This window comes from Urocampus carinirostris, chromosome 1 (assembly GCF_059441175.1).
Source record: "Urocampus carinirostris isolate Australia breed hairy pipefish chromosome 1, RoL_Ucar_1.0, whole genome shotgun sequence".
In the NCBI taxonomy this organism is placed as follows: Eukaryota; Metazoa; Chordata; class Actinopteri; order Syngnathiformes; family Syngnathidae; genus Urocampus; species Urocampus carinirostris.
In genome coordinates this window covers 60,142,153-60,155,483 of record NC_142349.1, presented here as the reverse complement: position 1 = coordinate 60,155,483, position 13,331 = coordinate 60,142,153, and the positions used below count along the sequence as shown (strand labels likewise).

Here is a 13,331-nt window from a genome sequence, read left to right as displayed (position 1 = left end):
TGTCATGATGCTAAGATGCAAACCAATAGCAGACCAGCATTTTATATGACGTCGACCAATAACATACAGTCCTCTTAGAGATGTCGATAGTGGGGAAACCGCGTAAAAGAGGCTGTAAAAAATTGTATTTGACGCTGTAATGTGAAAATGTCTTACGGCGGGGTTGCCATATCCCGGAGTCTGCTGTAATATTTTATTTCTGTTTATGGTTATTATACATTTAAGATTTGTTATTTCAAACACAGGGACCTCCACCGTTTGCACACCTGAACAGTACAAAGACTGTGCCGACCCAGCCTTAGGTGAGTAAACACGCTGCCTTAAGATTCACAACTGTTCTCTAACATCACGCTAACCTTTCCGACCAACCTTTTTTTCTATAATTGACACGTAGTTTCTCAAACAATGGCCTCAAATTCAAGCTGGTAAATGAAAAGGGCTGGAGCAGCGGTGTCCGAAACTATAGTTTAGGGCCATTTGTGGCCGTCAAGCATTTTTAGGACACTCGAAAATAAACAAAATTGAGATTTGCAAATAAAAAAAAGGTTTATACACTGGTAAGAGAAACCTTTCTCAAATGTGGAAAGATGCAAAATAACTTACATCATTCCAAATCATGTCTTTTACTTTACCAAATGAATAATATTTACATGCAGAACAATTTTCCTACATTTTATGTTTCTTGCTCGGGTTCAAATTGTAATGGAAAAAAATGGACTATTTCGTCTTGATAGATAGGCAAGGGATTTCAGTCCTGTTCGGCAGACAAGCAGATATTTTCCTGTGGGTGACATGTTAATTGGAATCCACACACAAAAAAAATATCTTAAAATGCTTCAGTAGCCTAATAGTAATCAATTACAGCTTGTTTGAAAAAATGAAAAAAAGAAAACAGCGAAAGAAACAGATTTTGGTATACTTTTAAAATTTAATTAAAAAATAAATCAAAGTTGCCATTCCACCTCTAATTTTTCTGACCTACATTGCAAACATTTGAACAACAACACCATGTAGACAAATAAATATTACTATTTTGAAATCATTTGGGCATAATAATAACGCAAGACTAGCTAATTATTGCTCTGTTGGCACACAATATTCATTATTTATTTTTTTCCAATTTACTACATTTCTTCTTTTTTTTACTTGATATTTTTCAAACTTTTGTTGTGTGGAGCAGCAAGAAATGAGAAAAAAATATACTACAATAAAAAAACATTTTATATGACCATAGTTATTTTTTAATGTAGAGCAAATACTGGAATGAAAATTATCCCTATGCAAAAAAAAGATTCAAATTAACATTATGATTTTGATGAGATGGTAACAAAATCATACCAATTTCATTCGTCTCAAGTTCTTTTACATCGGAGGCCATTATTTGAGGATCTAGTGCATTTACTTTACGTGCATTGATCTCAAAAGAAAAGCCCCAGGAGCTCAATCTCCCGCTTCCCGGATACAGTATTTTAGCTTCAGTCATTACTGGCTTTCATGGAAAGTGAACGATGGCAGCAATTGCAACTCTCCTGATGTGTATCGAGCTGTATTTAGCGTAGGACTGAACGTTTATTTTCTCCACCGCCGCTTCCCAACGTGTTTGACGGACTTTGATCATCCACAGACTTTTTGGTAGAGAAAGACAACGATTACTGTGTGTGTCAGACCCCCTGCAACATGACTCGCTATGGCAAGGAGCTGTCCATGGTTAAGATCCCCAGTAAGGCATCCGCTAAGTATCTGGCTAAGAAATTCAACAAAACTGAGCAGTATATTGGGTGAGTATGTCTAAGTTTAGGTTATTTAATCAATATCTTTCTTTTTTGATACACTAGTGACACCTAAAAAATGCAGAACTTTACAAAGGCCCACATTAAATTAGGCACAAGTGTTTATCAGAAACGAGCCTTTTGGCAGATATTATATACTTTCACTACCATTTTCAGTATTGAAACATTTTACACAATTTAATCAGTCCTAGCATTGTTATACAGTGCCGTGAAAAAGCATTTGCCTCCTTCCTGATTTCTGTGTTTTTGGATATATTTATCAATTACAAAATTCATCTAGCGAGAAAAATGATATTAGAAAAAAGAACATGATGCCCACAGTAACGCATGGTGGTGGCAGTGTGATAGTCTAGGGCTGCTTTGCTGCCTTAGGACCAGGCTAACTTTCTGTGTTTGAGGGAATAATGAATTATGGTGTTTAGCAGAAGATCCTGAAGAAGAACGTTCGGCCATCAGTTTGTGCCCTCTAACTCAAACGCATTCAGCGGGACAACGATCTGAAACACATCAGCAAATGCAGCTCTAAATGGCTCAAAATAAATAAACAAATAAAGGTTGTCGAGTGGCCAAGTCAAAGACTGGTTTTAAATCCAATTCAGATACAATAGTGTGGTCTTAAACGGGCAGTTCATGCTCGAAAACCCTCCAATATGACCGATTTGAGAAAAAATTGTAAAGAAGAGTGGGCCAAAATTACTTTTTACATAGGAACAGAAAGGTTTTTATTTTTTTTTGAGTGCCTTAATAGAATCAAGGTTTTAACACTGCAATTTGTATTTCTTTGTGTTGTCTCTGTGTGATATTAAAATTGTTTTGATGATTAGAAAACTGTGTGAGTAATGAATATGCAAAAAAAAAAACTGAAATCCGGAAGGGGGCGAATATTAATTCACACCACTCTTGAGCTCATTTTAATTCTGGTCATTTGATTAAGACTTCGCAATTTTTATATTAAAAACAAAAACAAAATAAACTTGTATGATAATTACAATCGGGGGAAAAAACTCAGTTTTAATGATATGCCCAACTTTGATATACTAGAAACCACAGGGCCTGTAAAGAAACAAACAACCATAAAAAATATAGGGTTTTCATTTTTCTGTTGTTGTTGTAAATAGCGTATTGTTGAAAATCCTCTGTAGGTAACTTGACAGATGACAAAAGAGGATTTTACAGTTTGTTGTGGGAAGGGTCACTGTCAGGAATTTGACGCTAGAGTCTCACTTTAAAACAATACACTATGATAGTACTATTGATCATAATAAAAAACATAAGATTACGATAATAATAGAAATAGAGTAATGGAAAGAAAAATAGTTAAAACATGTTGGCATATACAGGACTGTCTCAGAAAACTAGAATATTGTGATAAAGGTGTAATGCATTAAAAAAAGAAAAAGTAATAGATTTTGGATTCATGACAAATCTACTGAAATATTGCAAGGCTTCCATCATTTTAGTATTACTGAGTATGTCTTACAGCTTACTAGTATACTTTATGATATTCCAATATTTTGAGATGGGATATTTGAGTTATTACCTTATCAAGTCATATTAAAACATTAAAAGACTTTTCAGTTGATTTGTAATGAATCCAGAATTAATTACGTTTTGTTTTTTTGTTTTTTCATTAGAGAAACTAAAAAATGTATCGCAATATTCAAATTTTCTGAGACAATCCTGTATCTATGATTTCCTGCCCGGCATTACACACACATGTCCACAAAGCTCTGTATATTTGTCTGGATGTGCCTTGCTAAAATGTACCAAAATAGTTCAGACATTAACAAAAACTTGTTCTGAATACATTCTGACTAGAGTGAAGTTCGAATTACGTCACCAAATTATCAAAGAGCCTGGCCTCGTTGTTACATCAGTCATTGCAACTTCCCGCTTTAATGTATCGATGAAATGATGCTAAAATATGAGTTAATATAATGCTGAAGTGCATCTTTAAAGGGGAGAAGTCACTCGTAAGATTATGTTTATATTGTGATGTTGGGAAATATGTCTCTACACACTGACTACACGATGAGGATCACTAGAGGGCGCTTGTGCCCATTATCCTTTTAGAATGACTACACTACATGTTTGTGTTCCTCTCCGTTACCTATGCATATATGAGTCTCCATCGTTCACCTTCAATATAACAATGATGAAAGTGTCGCGTAACTTGACATAACGAACCGCCAACTGTTGTCCAATGAGACTTTAACCCCTCTCGGTTTTGCTCCTGTATGACTATTCACCCCTCCAGGGAAAACATTTTGGTTTTGGACATTTTCTTCGAAGCCCTGAATTACGAGAAGATCGAGCAGAAGAAGGCCTATGAAATCGCCGGGTTACTCGGTAAGACGGTGGCTTGAGAGCGCGGATGAAAAATAGACCACTTGACATCAGATAAAAAATAAATCTGTCTGTTCTTGTTGTCTGCTAGGTGACATCGGAGGCCAGATGGGTTTGTTCATTGGAGCCAGCGTGTTGACAATACTGGAAATATTCGACTATCTATATGAGGTAAAGTGACCCCAGGATTAAATTTGTCCATCTAGTATTGAAGAGTGTGATTTTGTATTACATAAAATTGAAACTGATTGCCAAAAGCAATATTCCAAAAGGGACACATTATGAAAATGTGACATTTTAAACACTTGAATAAACACAGTGTCTCTGGAATGGCTGCCGATACATTAAGTGTGAAATTAAAAAAGAAAAGAAAACTTTTGTGATTAAACGCTTTAAGGGAAACTGGCCAATTGTTGAAGTCTGTATAGAAAGCCATTCATTTGCATTCTGGAAGCCTCCCCCGCCCCCTAAATCAATCTAGATTTTATTTTCCCCCAGTCATATCGACAGTTCTGATTTTGATGGATTTTTCATAAAATATTAACCTCGACAAACAATAAAAGAATATTTTATTCATTTAAAAAACAGACTCTTCAGACAACAATAACTGAACCTAAATCACGTAGCTTGGACATCACTCTTTTTTTAATTGTACCTAAATGCCACAATTACAATGTCACACTGCGCTGAGCCACCTGAAGCAGGGGTAGAGCTATGTCACGATGCTCTTCCTGGACTTCAACGCAGCATTCAACACCATAATCCCAGAGATCCTAATTCTTAATTTTATTAAAATCCTGGAAAGCAGCATTCTTCCACTTGAGCAAAATAACTTTTGGATATAGAACGGTTTCTTAACAAAACTTTTGAGTGAGTCAAAACTCTGAAATTGCATCTCTCGTTTTAACCTTTCCGGGCAGATTTTTTCCAATTATATAAACTTTTTATTGCTCAGACACATTGTTGTTTTCTTAAATCTACAATGTTTAGAACTGTTATTTTTCCTTTTGCTGTTGTTCAGATCACCTAAAGCGAGTGTGGTCTTGTTCTACTCCTTAATATCTTCTGCAACCAAAAATAAGCATTGTCCTCTTCGAAACCCATAACCAGGTTTGGCTTTTACGCCAAGAGCTATTGTTGTCTTATCATATAGGACAAAAACTAGCTTAAAATATTCTTAAAAACTAGCATCTTATTATATTCTAAAGATTATCCTTCGCTTCTTCTGTGCTGAAAACTCGCTTTATCATCTCCAACAAAAGCTAGTCTAGACTTTTTTTCCACACACAGTTCCATCATTTGTAAGATTTAGAGTGTATAGAAAGTAGAGGTTTATAGTCTATGGTATATTGAGAAAAACAGGTCTAAATTGTGGCAGAGATGACATAATATGGTATGATCAGTCAGATTCAATGATAATGTCATTCACAAAAATCAGAAGAGCTTGGACATGTCTAAAACCACTTTACTTTTTCTGATGATTAAGCACATTTTAGGGAAATTTAATTGATATTTCAAATTGTATCCTGACTTGATTGTTTCAGTTTCAGTTTCTGTTTTAAAGGTACCACATTCTTGCAATGAGATTCTCATGGGTCCATTTGAACTCAACTGATGTGTTGGGAGTCATTAGGTGACCAAACCCCCTAATTCCAACCCCTATTGCCTGCCAAGCAGGGAGGCAATGGGTACCGATGCTGTAAGTCTTAGGTATGACCCAGCTGAGGTTTGAACCTCCCAGTCTCGGGGCGGGCGCCCTGCCCGCATGGCCACTGAGCTGGTTCGGAGGTGCTGTGTTTATTTATGAGTGTTTTACTTGTTCCCCTGAGCCCCTTAGATAAGTTATAAGCAATGTTCCCTCTAATTTTCCACGGGTCTGAGCGTTCACACAAAGTCGGTGAGCAGCGCTTGAAACAACAGTGAGCAACGGCAATCCCAAGTGTGGAAACTAAATCATTATCAAACTTGTCCAAAACTTGACATCAAGTTACATTTTGCTGAGTTTCCGGCAATGCAAAATTATTTTTCTTTTTCGAATGAATTGACTCATGTACTATTGCAAAGGTTGTACGGCCTACAAACGTCGTTTGTTCTTACAATTCTTTCACAAGATATCAATTTCTTTTTATTTCCTGAAAAATTTTGTTGCATAATATTAACATTTTGGGGGGCTTATTTAGTCGGTTGTAAGATACAGAACTGTACTTAATCCCATTTTTAGTGGAAGTACAATGTTGGCAACAAGATTCACTTGATATAATTGGAAATATTTTGAATGCAACACAAACTTTTCTTCTTTTTCCGTGTTTTTTTTTCTACTTTTTTTTAAATTCCTTTAAAAAAAATCTCATTGTGTTTATTTTTTCCGAGCTGTTACTTTTTCTTTATGTTCTCTATTTACTTTTTTCCTACATTTGTTTCTTTTCTTTTTTTTCTGGCTTTTTTCTAAATTTTTCCTTCTTTTTTCTCTTCCTTTTGTTTCTTTTTTCCTCGGCTTTTCAGTACTTTTTCATTTTGGTATTTTTTTCTTTTTTGTTCTATTCCCCCCCTTCCTTTAAGTCATTTTGTGCATAATTTTACATCATATTTGGTCATGTTGGGATTAAAGAAGCAAAAACAACCCGAAGAGCTGTTTAGGACCCAAAAGAGCCGGTTCCTTTTAGTGAGCCAAGCCGAAGAAGCCGGTTCCCCGACAAACTTTACTCAACTTCGTTCTCCTTCGACTCGACTTCAAAATACCGCATTTAGGACACAACGTCAGGGGAACCCGTGAATTTTTACCTTCATGCACTGTAACTTTGACTTGAATCTCAAACCGCATGCTTTACGTTTTCTTTACGCTCATCTGTTGCTTGTGTGCTTCCAGGTGTTCAAGGACAAAGTTTTGGGTTACTGCATGCGCAAGAAGCGACCGGAGCGCTGTCAAAGTGACAATCTGGTAAGTTATCTTTTTCAGTAATTTGGTTCACTTCAAAATATTTATTGAGATTGGGCAAAAAAGCAGGAATTATGTTGATCACACATGTAAGATTGATTCTGTATCAATCAAATTACATTAGAAGAATAACAGATTGTTAAGCCCTTTTCACACTGCGCTTGTTAAATGTGAAATAATTACAGTTGAGAAATACATGGCTCTGCATGATCATGATTTGTAAATAAATGCATAAAAATAACAAAAATCACCATTAAATCGTGTGGTCCCGACAGACGGGTTTGACCATTACATGGATAAGATCAGTGTGAAATAGGTTTTGCAGGCTGTTCCTTCGTGCATCATGTTTCTGCAAATATTTAAGGTAAGCAAATTTCCCTGGTGAATCAAACCTCACGGATTTAATACTAACCTGTGTGGAATTCACATATACATACCTTTAATATGAAACGGTTTTGTATGAATAAATTGAGACTAATTAAAGGGTGTCTACGGTGTTCCCTCGACGTTTTGTGGTTTGATTTTCGTGCCTTCAGTGGATCACAGATTATTTTCTATTAATATGATCCACGTATAAATTCGTACTTCACAAAATTACTAATATACTTTACAAGCACCAGTGCACTCAAAACAATCGGAGATTGTCCCTCTATTTCCTGGGCGCTGATTTGAGAAAATAGACATAGTCTCCCCATTTAACTTTTTATGTTAATTAAAGGAATACTTCTTAATGTCTTAATCGACAAAGTACTATGCTTGTTTGCTTCCTGTTCCAAAAGTCGGCGCTATTGCATAACATGCGTTTCATCTTATTTTTCTCTTTTTAAGTCTTTATTATTCTTTTATGCAGGAGTACAACGTCTAATCTTGTCGTAAACAATGTTCACTACGTTGTATCAATGACAGTTATGACAATTATAATTCGAATTGCTGCATACCCCTCTTTTTACAAGTCCTGCTCATATTCAGACTTACACTCCATATGGATGGATAGAACTGTGACATCCACTATATATGTAGGGTTACAACTGAGGTATTTTCGCATTGGAAATTCACTTATTAAGGGTGGTTATGGAACCAATTAACTGCAAAAATCGAGGGAATACTGTAGAAGTGTTAACCCCAAAACAACTTAATACGTTTTTTTCCCTCTGTGCATTAATCGAGAATAAGACAAATGAAGAAAAAAAGCTCAAAATTCGGATACATTTTTATTTAGCCGTATTATAAAAACCAAAATGAGAGGAAAAAATTGCATTTGGGTCAGGGCTTCTTTGTTTTTTCGTTGATGTGGGTGTGAAGCTACAAAAAGGGTGTGAAGCTACAAAAAGTATAATGTATGCCACACAAGTAACTTGTGATATCTGCTGCATGGTGCACCATCCATCTCATACCTTCATCTCCTCCTCCTCTCAATGTGTCATCAGTCACCTCACTAGTCAAGTAAAACTTTTTATAAACATTACCTTTCATGCACTTGTCACCTTTCCATACACGGCATCCTTCATTTTTTCACCCCCCCCCCCTCCCTTCTTTATTCCTTCAAATATCAATCACATTATGCTTTACTTTCATCTCCGTCACCCTCACCCATCTTTCTTCTCATGGTGTCTATTCCAGGAGTTTCCAGAGACCCCGAGCAGCCCCGGTGTTACGCCTAATCATGCCCCCAGGTAGCACCGATTCACCCCCGACCCCTTCCCACCAACACACCTGTGTTTCTAATGCAAACTTCCTTGCTGTCGAAAAGGCATCTCATGCATCCTCATTCTCTCTCCCGGAATGTCTCGCCCGTTAGAAGTTGTGGATTTTGCTATGAAAATAACGGCAGCTATTCAAAGGTACTCTATTTAATGAATCCGGGTATATTTAGTGCCATTATTTTGACAATAGATAATTAATAATTAACAGTTGTTAGAAATCTCCCAATTTTATTACAGTTTTTATGATTATTTTCATTTTTACCAAATATAGAAAGATTTTAAAATATGGTATGTCAAATGTAAAAATTAAAGAAATATTTCTAAAATATTTGTCCCAACAATTTAGCAAAGGGGTCGAGAACCAATTGCTCCTTTCATGAGTAAATATGGCTCGGAGATAACTAACTAAAAACTAACACTTAAAAATATCATCTTAAGCCAATTCTGAGTTGTATACATTGTTTCATAGCTGATGTAGCTCTGACACATGAATGATTCCGTCCAGTATATAAAGAGTATACTTCCAGCTACAGTTTACAGTCAAGATGTCACAACAACAGCTGTGCGTCGCTAAGGAATCCTTTATATGAAAGCTTATTAAACAATTTAGGTTCACTGTTGAGAGACTTAATGTTAAAATACCACGGAAAAAACTGTAAGCAGCAAGAAAGGCCTGTCAATCACACAAAACAATTTAATTAGGTGAGCGGTAGTGGTGGGCGGGGCGGCTATGCACACAGCGCACTTCTGCCTACCCAGCGCCATCTGCAACAAAGTTAAATACGTGGGTATCCTCATTTGCAGTATTTGGTGACATTTTCACGAATGAACTCTGCTTGCACTTTGTTTTGAACCACTATTTATGAAAGATTAGCCTTAACAAGGGAGACAAGTTAAAAGTGGTATATTTGTTGATGTAGGACACAAGCTCTGGCTTTATTCTTATTTTATAAAATTATCTATTGTCACACAGTGAAATAAAATGTGCTGAAAGATTAAACTCTGTCTGGATAGTGGTTTTGGCATTTTTGCTGAAATTTGTTTTAAAATATATAGTAAGGCTCTCTCATAAAGGTTCCTGACCCCTGATTTAGCAAATAACATAAAGGAAAAAAGACGCAAGCCTCTAATTGCTTTAATACTAAATGCTAAACACAACAAAAATAAAGCTGATAAATCCAGCCTGCTTTGAACTAGCTTGAGATGTTTTTGTTATTAGTCTGACATCACAACATCATGCCCTCATTATTTAAAATGAAGAGTGAGATTAATCTCAATTATTTCAATCAGCTTCATTATAATCCATTATTATTTACTAGCCATCTTTAAAAAGGTTTACTAGGAAACAACGAGTCCCGATTCCAGCATCATTTTGAAGTTTCGATATTGAAAAGGAATTACTTTTCTTCTTCACAAAGACTAAGTTAAGCAGTTACGTTGACGTTTTTAATAAACTATTAACTACAACATTTTGGGCATGTGAGTACAAAACAAGGCTAAATGGTTTCACAAAATAAGCTGACAATCTCTTTTATACTTGGATGGCAGGGCTATAACAAAAACTAAACTTAAGAGGTAATGGAAAATTCTCTACTGGACATCAGCCCTTTGTCTGGACCTCATTATTTAGAATGAAAAGCAATGGTAATAATTTCTATTGTTTCAATCATCTTCAATATAATTAATTATTGTTTACTTGTTACTTTAAAAGGGTTTACTGGGAAAAGACAAATATTGATACCAGCTTCATTTTGAAGTTTCAAAATTGAAGAGGAATTACTTTTCTTCTACCGCGTGTTCGTAAAACGTACAAGAAAGGCTGAAGTTGAGCAGTTCCGTTAAAGTTTTTATTGAACTATGAAATACGGAATTTCCAGCATGTGAGAACAAGGTTAAATACTGTAGTTTCACTAAAAAGGCGGTAAAAATCGCTGACAATCCCTTTTATACTTGAAGGGCGGGGCTATGACAAAAACAAACCTTTAGAGGTAATGGAAAAAAATCTCTCTTGGGCACATTAGCCCTTTGTGTACACTGGGTACTGATAAAACTCAAGGCGTTCACCCAACTGAAATTTATAAACCCAACTTGAAAAACACCACTTGGAACAATGTAGGGACTGTATAACAACTGAAAGAATACATAAAAAGGTCAAATAATTCAATTAAGAAGTAAATAATTACACTGAAATATTTGAATAATCGTGAAATACTGTACATTAATTACGGCTAACATAGTGAAGGCGTTAGAAATAACTGAAATGATAGAAATGTTAGAAATCAAGAGTCCATACAATCATCACTATATACACTATATACACATTTTAACATTCCAGCGATATTCATGCAAACAAAGACGTCTCCTCTAGAATTGTACTTATGAAACGTTATTGCATTCGAGCATATCAACGTTTTTTGTGAAAAAAATATATATTTTGTATTCTATATCTTATGAATGACCTATATTTCATGTTGACAATGTCTGTCTATTGTTTGTTAATACTACAATGCTTGGTCATCTTTTTTATTTATTTATTTATTTTATATTATTCTTTATTATTTACTTTTTTTTTTTTTTTTATTGTTTGTTAATGCAACATCCATTTTGGCCTGGTCATCCTGGAAGAAAGGATTACTTCATGTGCGGTTCCTTCTCAAGGTTTTTTTCATTTCCCCCATACTGAGGTTTTTGAGTTTTTCCTTGCCTTCATGTTGGTTTTGGATCAGGGGATGGTGTAATGATAGTCTGTAGTTTGCAATAATCTGTGGTCTGTGCTCAATGGATTAGGGAAATACTGCAATACCTTGCTTGCGAAAATCTGATTCTCAAAGGTTCTCTGCAGGCCTTCCATGAGACCTGGCAACCCTTTGTATCACACATAGATACCCTACAGTTTGAAATAGATTGGGTTGTAGGGAACCTATGGCTCTTATCATGAGTACATGGTTGACCTTTAAGGTAGGTAAAGCGCTCGTCTTAGGATCAAGAGGTCGCAGGTTCGATTCCCGGCTCCTCCGTGTTATATATCTAAGTGTCCTTGGGCAAGACACTGAATCCCTAATGCCCCCGATTAGCAGATTAGCCTTGCATGACTTACGCTGCTATCGGTTAGTTAGTGTGTAAAAAGGAAAGTGTGAAGCACATTGTAAAGCGCTTCGGGAGGTCTTCATTGACATCCTTGTGATTAAGAGCTATACAAATAATCGTGACTTGGCTATTAACATTTTCTTATATTAGTGCAGAGTTGGCATCAGTAAGTATTCAATAGAGTGAAAAATATAACATTAAATAGTCCTCTAATACCCTATATATGATCTCTATATACAATTTGCATTACCCATAACAAAACTTTCGTCAAAGATAGCAAATCGAGCTGGCCAATTTCCCCGTTGTGCTCCATTGTGATGCATTCACTGCACTGTTTTCCACAGAAGTATTATTAAATTCAATAGGGTGGAAGACCCCCAAATTCGTCGAGTGTGCTCTTACTCAAGGACAACTTGCCTCTTATCCACCCGAGACACAATCGGGGTGGGGATGTGCTCTTTGTCGGATTTACAGAACACTTGAGTCGGTTTGATTCTCTGCTGACACCAAGACTTTGTTTCCTAGATAATCGTGTTTTTTTTCACCCTGGTGTAGAGTACCCTTCTCCCTTGTGGAAAGGCATTACATATTCATTGAAAGCTTGTATGTCTTCCTCGTAGAAATAAAGCAGTTTTTAGGGGCTGAGGCACAGATAGCATCAGTAGATGCATTACTACGGGATGTGTAAACTGCAAAAGTATATATTTAAATAAAGAAATAAGGATGCAAGACACACTGGACAAAAAACTTTTACTTACTTACTTATTGCTCCAGCGAAGGTCGGGGGGTGTTGAGAAAATGGTTGGGTCGCTTTTTTTCGGCCATTATAGCATGTGTTCCCCAGCTAACACGAGTTTGACACCCCCTATATATGACTTCTCTGGATTGAAACAGATCACCTCTACGAAATAGTAGGATAATATAATTATTAATTTAAATCTTCTTTGTGAGGGTTGCATGCTTAAGGGAGTAAGGATTCAAAAATAATTAACAGGTTATTATATATGCTAAATAAAAAGTCATGTCTTCTTCATTGCATGAATTTTCCTATTTCTAGTTTCCTATTTTTCATTATAATTAGAGCACCCCTAGTGGTGGATTTCTCACTCTCTTTCTTTGTCTTTTTTGCTTTATATAATTTTCTTTGTCTCTCTATCCATCTTTCTTTTTCTTTCTCTTTTTGTCCTTTCTTTCCCTTTCTCTCTACTTCTGCCTATCCTCTCTTTCTTTCTCTCTCCATTTCTCTCACTCTCTTTTTGCTCTCCTTTTATCTCTTACTTTATCTCTCCTTTTCTTCTCTTATTGTTTTTCTTTATCTCTCTTTCTTTCTGTCTTTCTACCCCTATTTCTCTTTGTCTCTTTTCTCTTTCTTTGTCTCTCGTTATCCCTTGGTCTCCTTTTATATTATCTCCTCTTTTTGTTTTTTCCAGATTATGTGCACCTTCTCTCTCATTCCATTGAGTCCACCCT

The 13,331-nt window shown here is 35.9% G+C and overlaps 1 protein-coding gene across 7 annotated transcripts in view; it reads left to right on the top strand.

Moving 5' to 3' along the window:
- The window catches only part of asic1c (acid-sensing (proton-gated) ion channel 1c), a 163,646-nt gene that overhangs the window by 140,672 nt on the left and 9,643 nt on the right, over window positions 1–13,331 (top strand). For 2 of the 7 annotated variants that reach the window (XM_088347243.1, XM_088347236.1), the window contains exons 5-11: window positions 246–302; window positions 1,625–1,778; window positions 4,048–4,139; window positions 4,228–4,307; window positions 7,003–7,074; window positions 8,692–8,744; window positions 8,822–8,912. In XM_088347243.1, the coding sequence (XP_088203369.1) occupies window positions 246–302; window positions 1,625–1,778; window positions 4,048–4,139; window positions 4,228–4,307; window positions 7,003–7,074; window positions 8,692–8,744; window positions 8,822–8,912 (599 nt within the window). Of the gene's footprint in view, window positions 1–245; window positions 303–1,624; window positions 1,779–4,047; window positions 4,140–4,227; window positions 4,308–7,002; window positions 7,075–8,498; window positions 8,515–8,691; window positions 8,745–8,821; window positions 8,913–13,331 lie in introns of all 7 variants that reach the window. The other 5 variants (XM_088347260.1, XM_088347253.1, XM_088347276.1 and 2 more) reach the window with 3 other exon arrangements.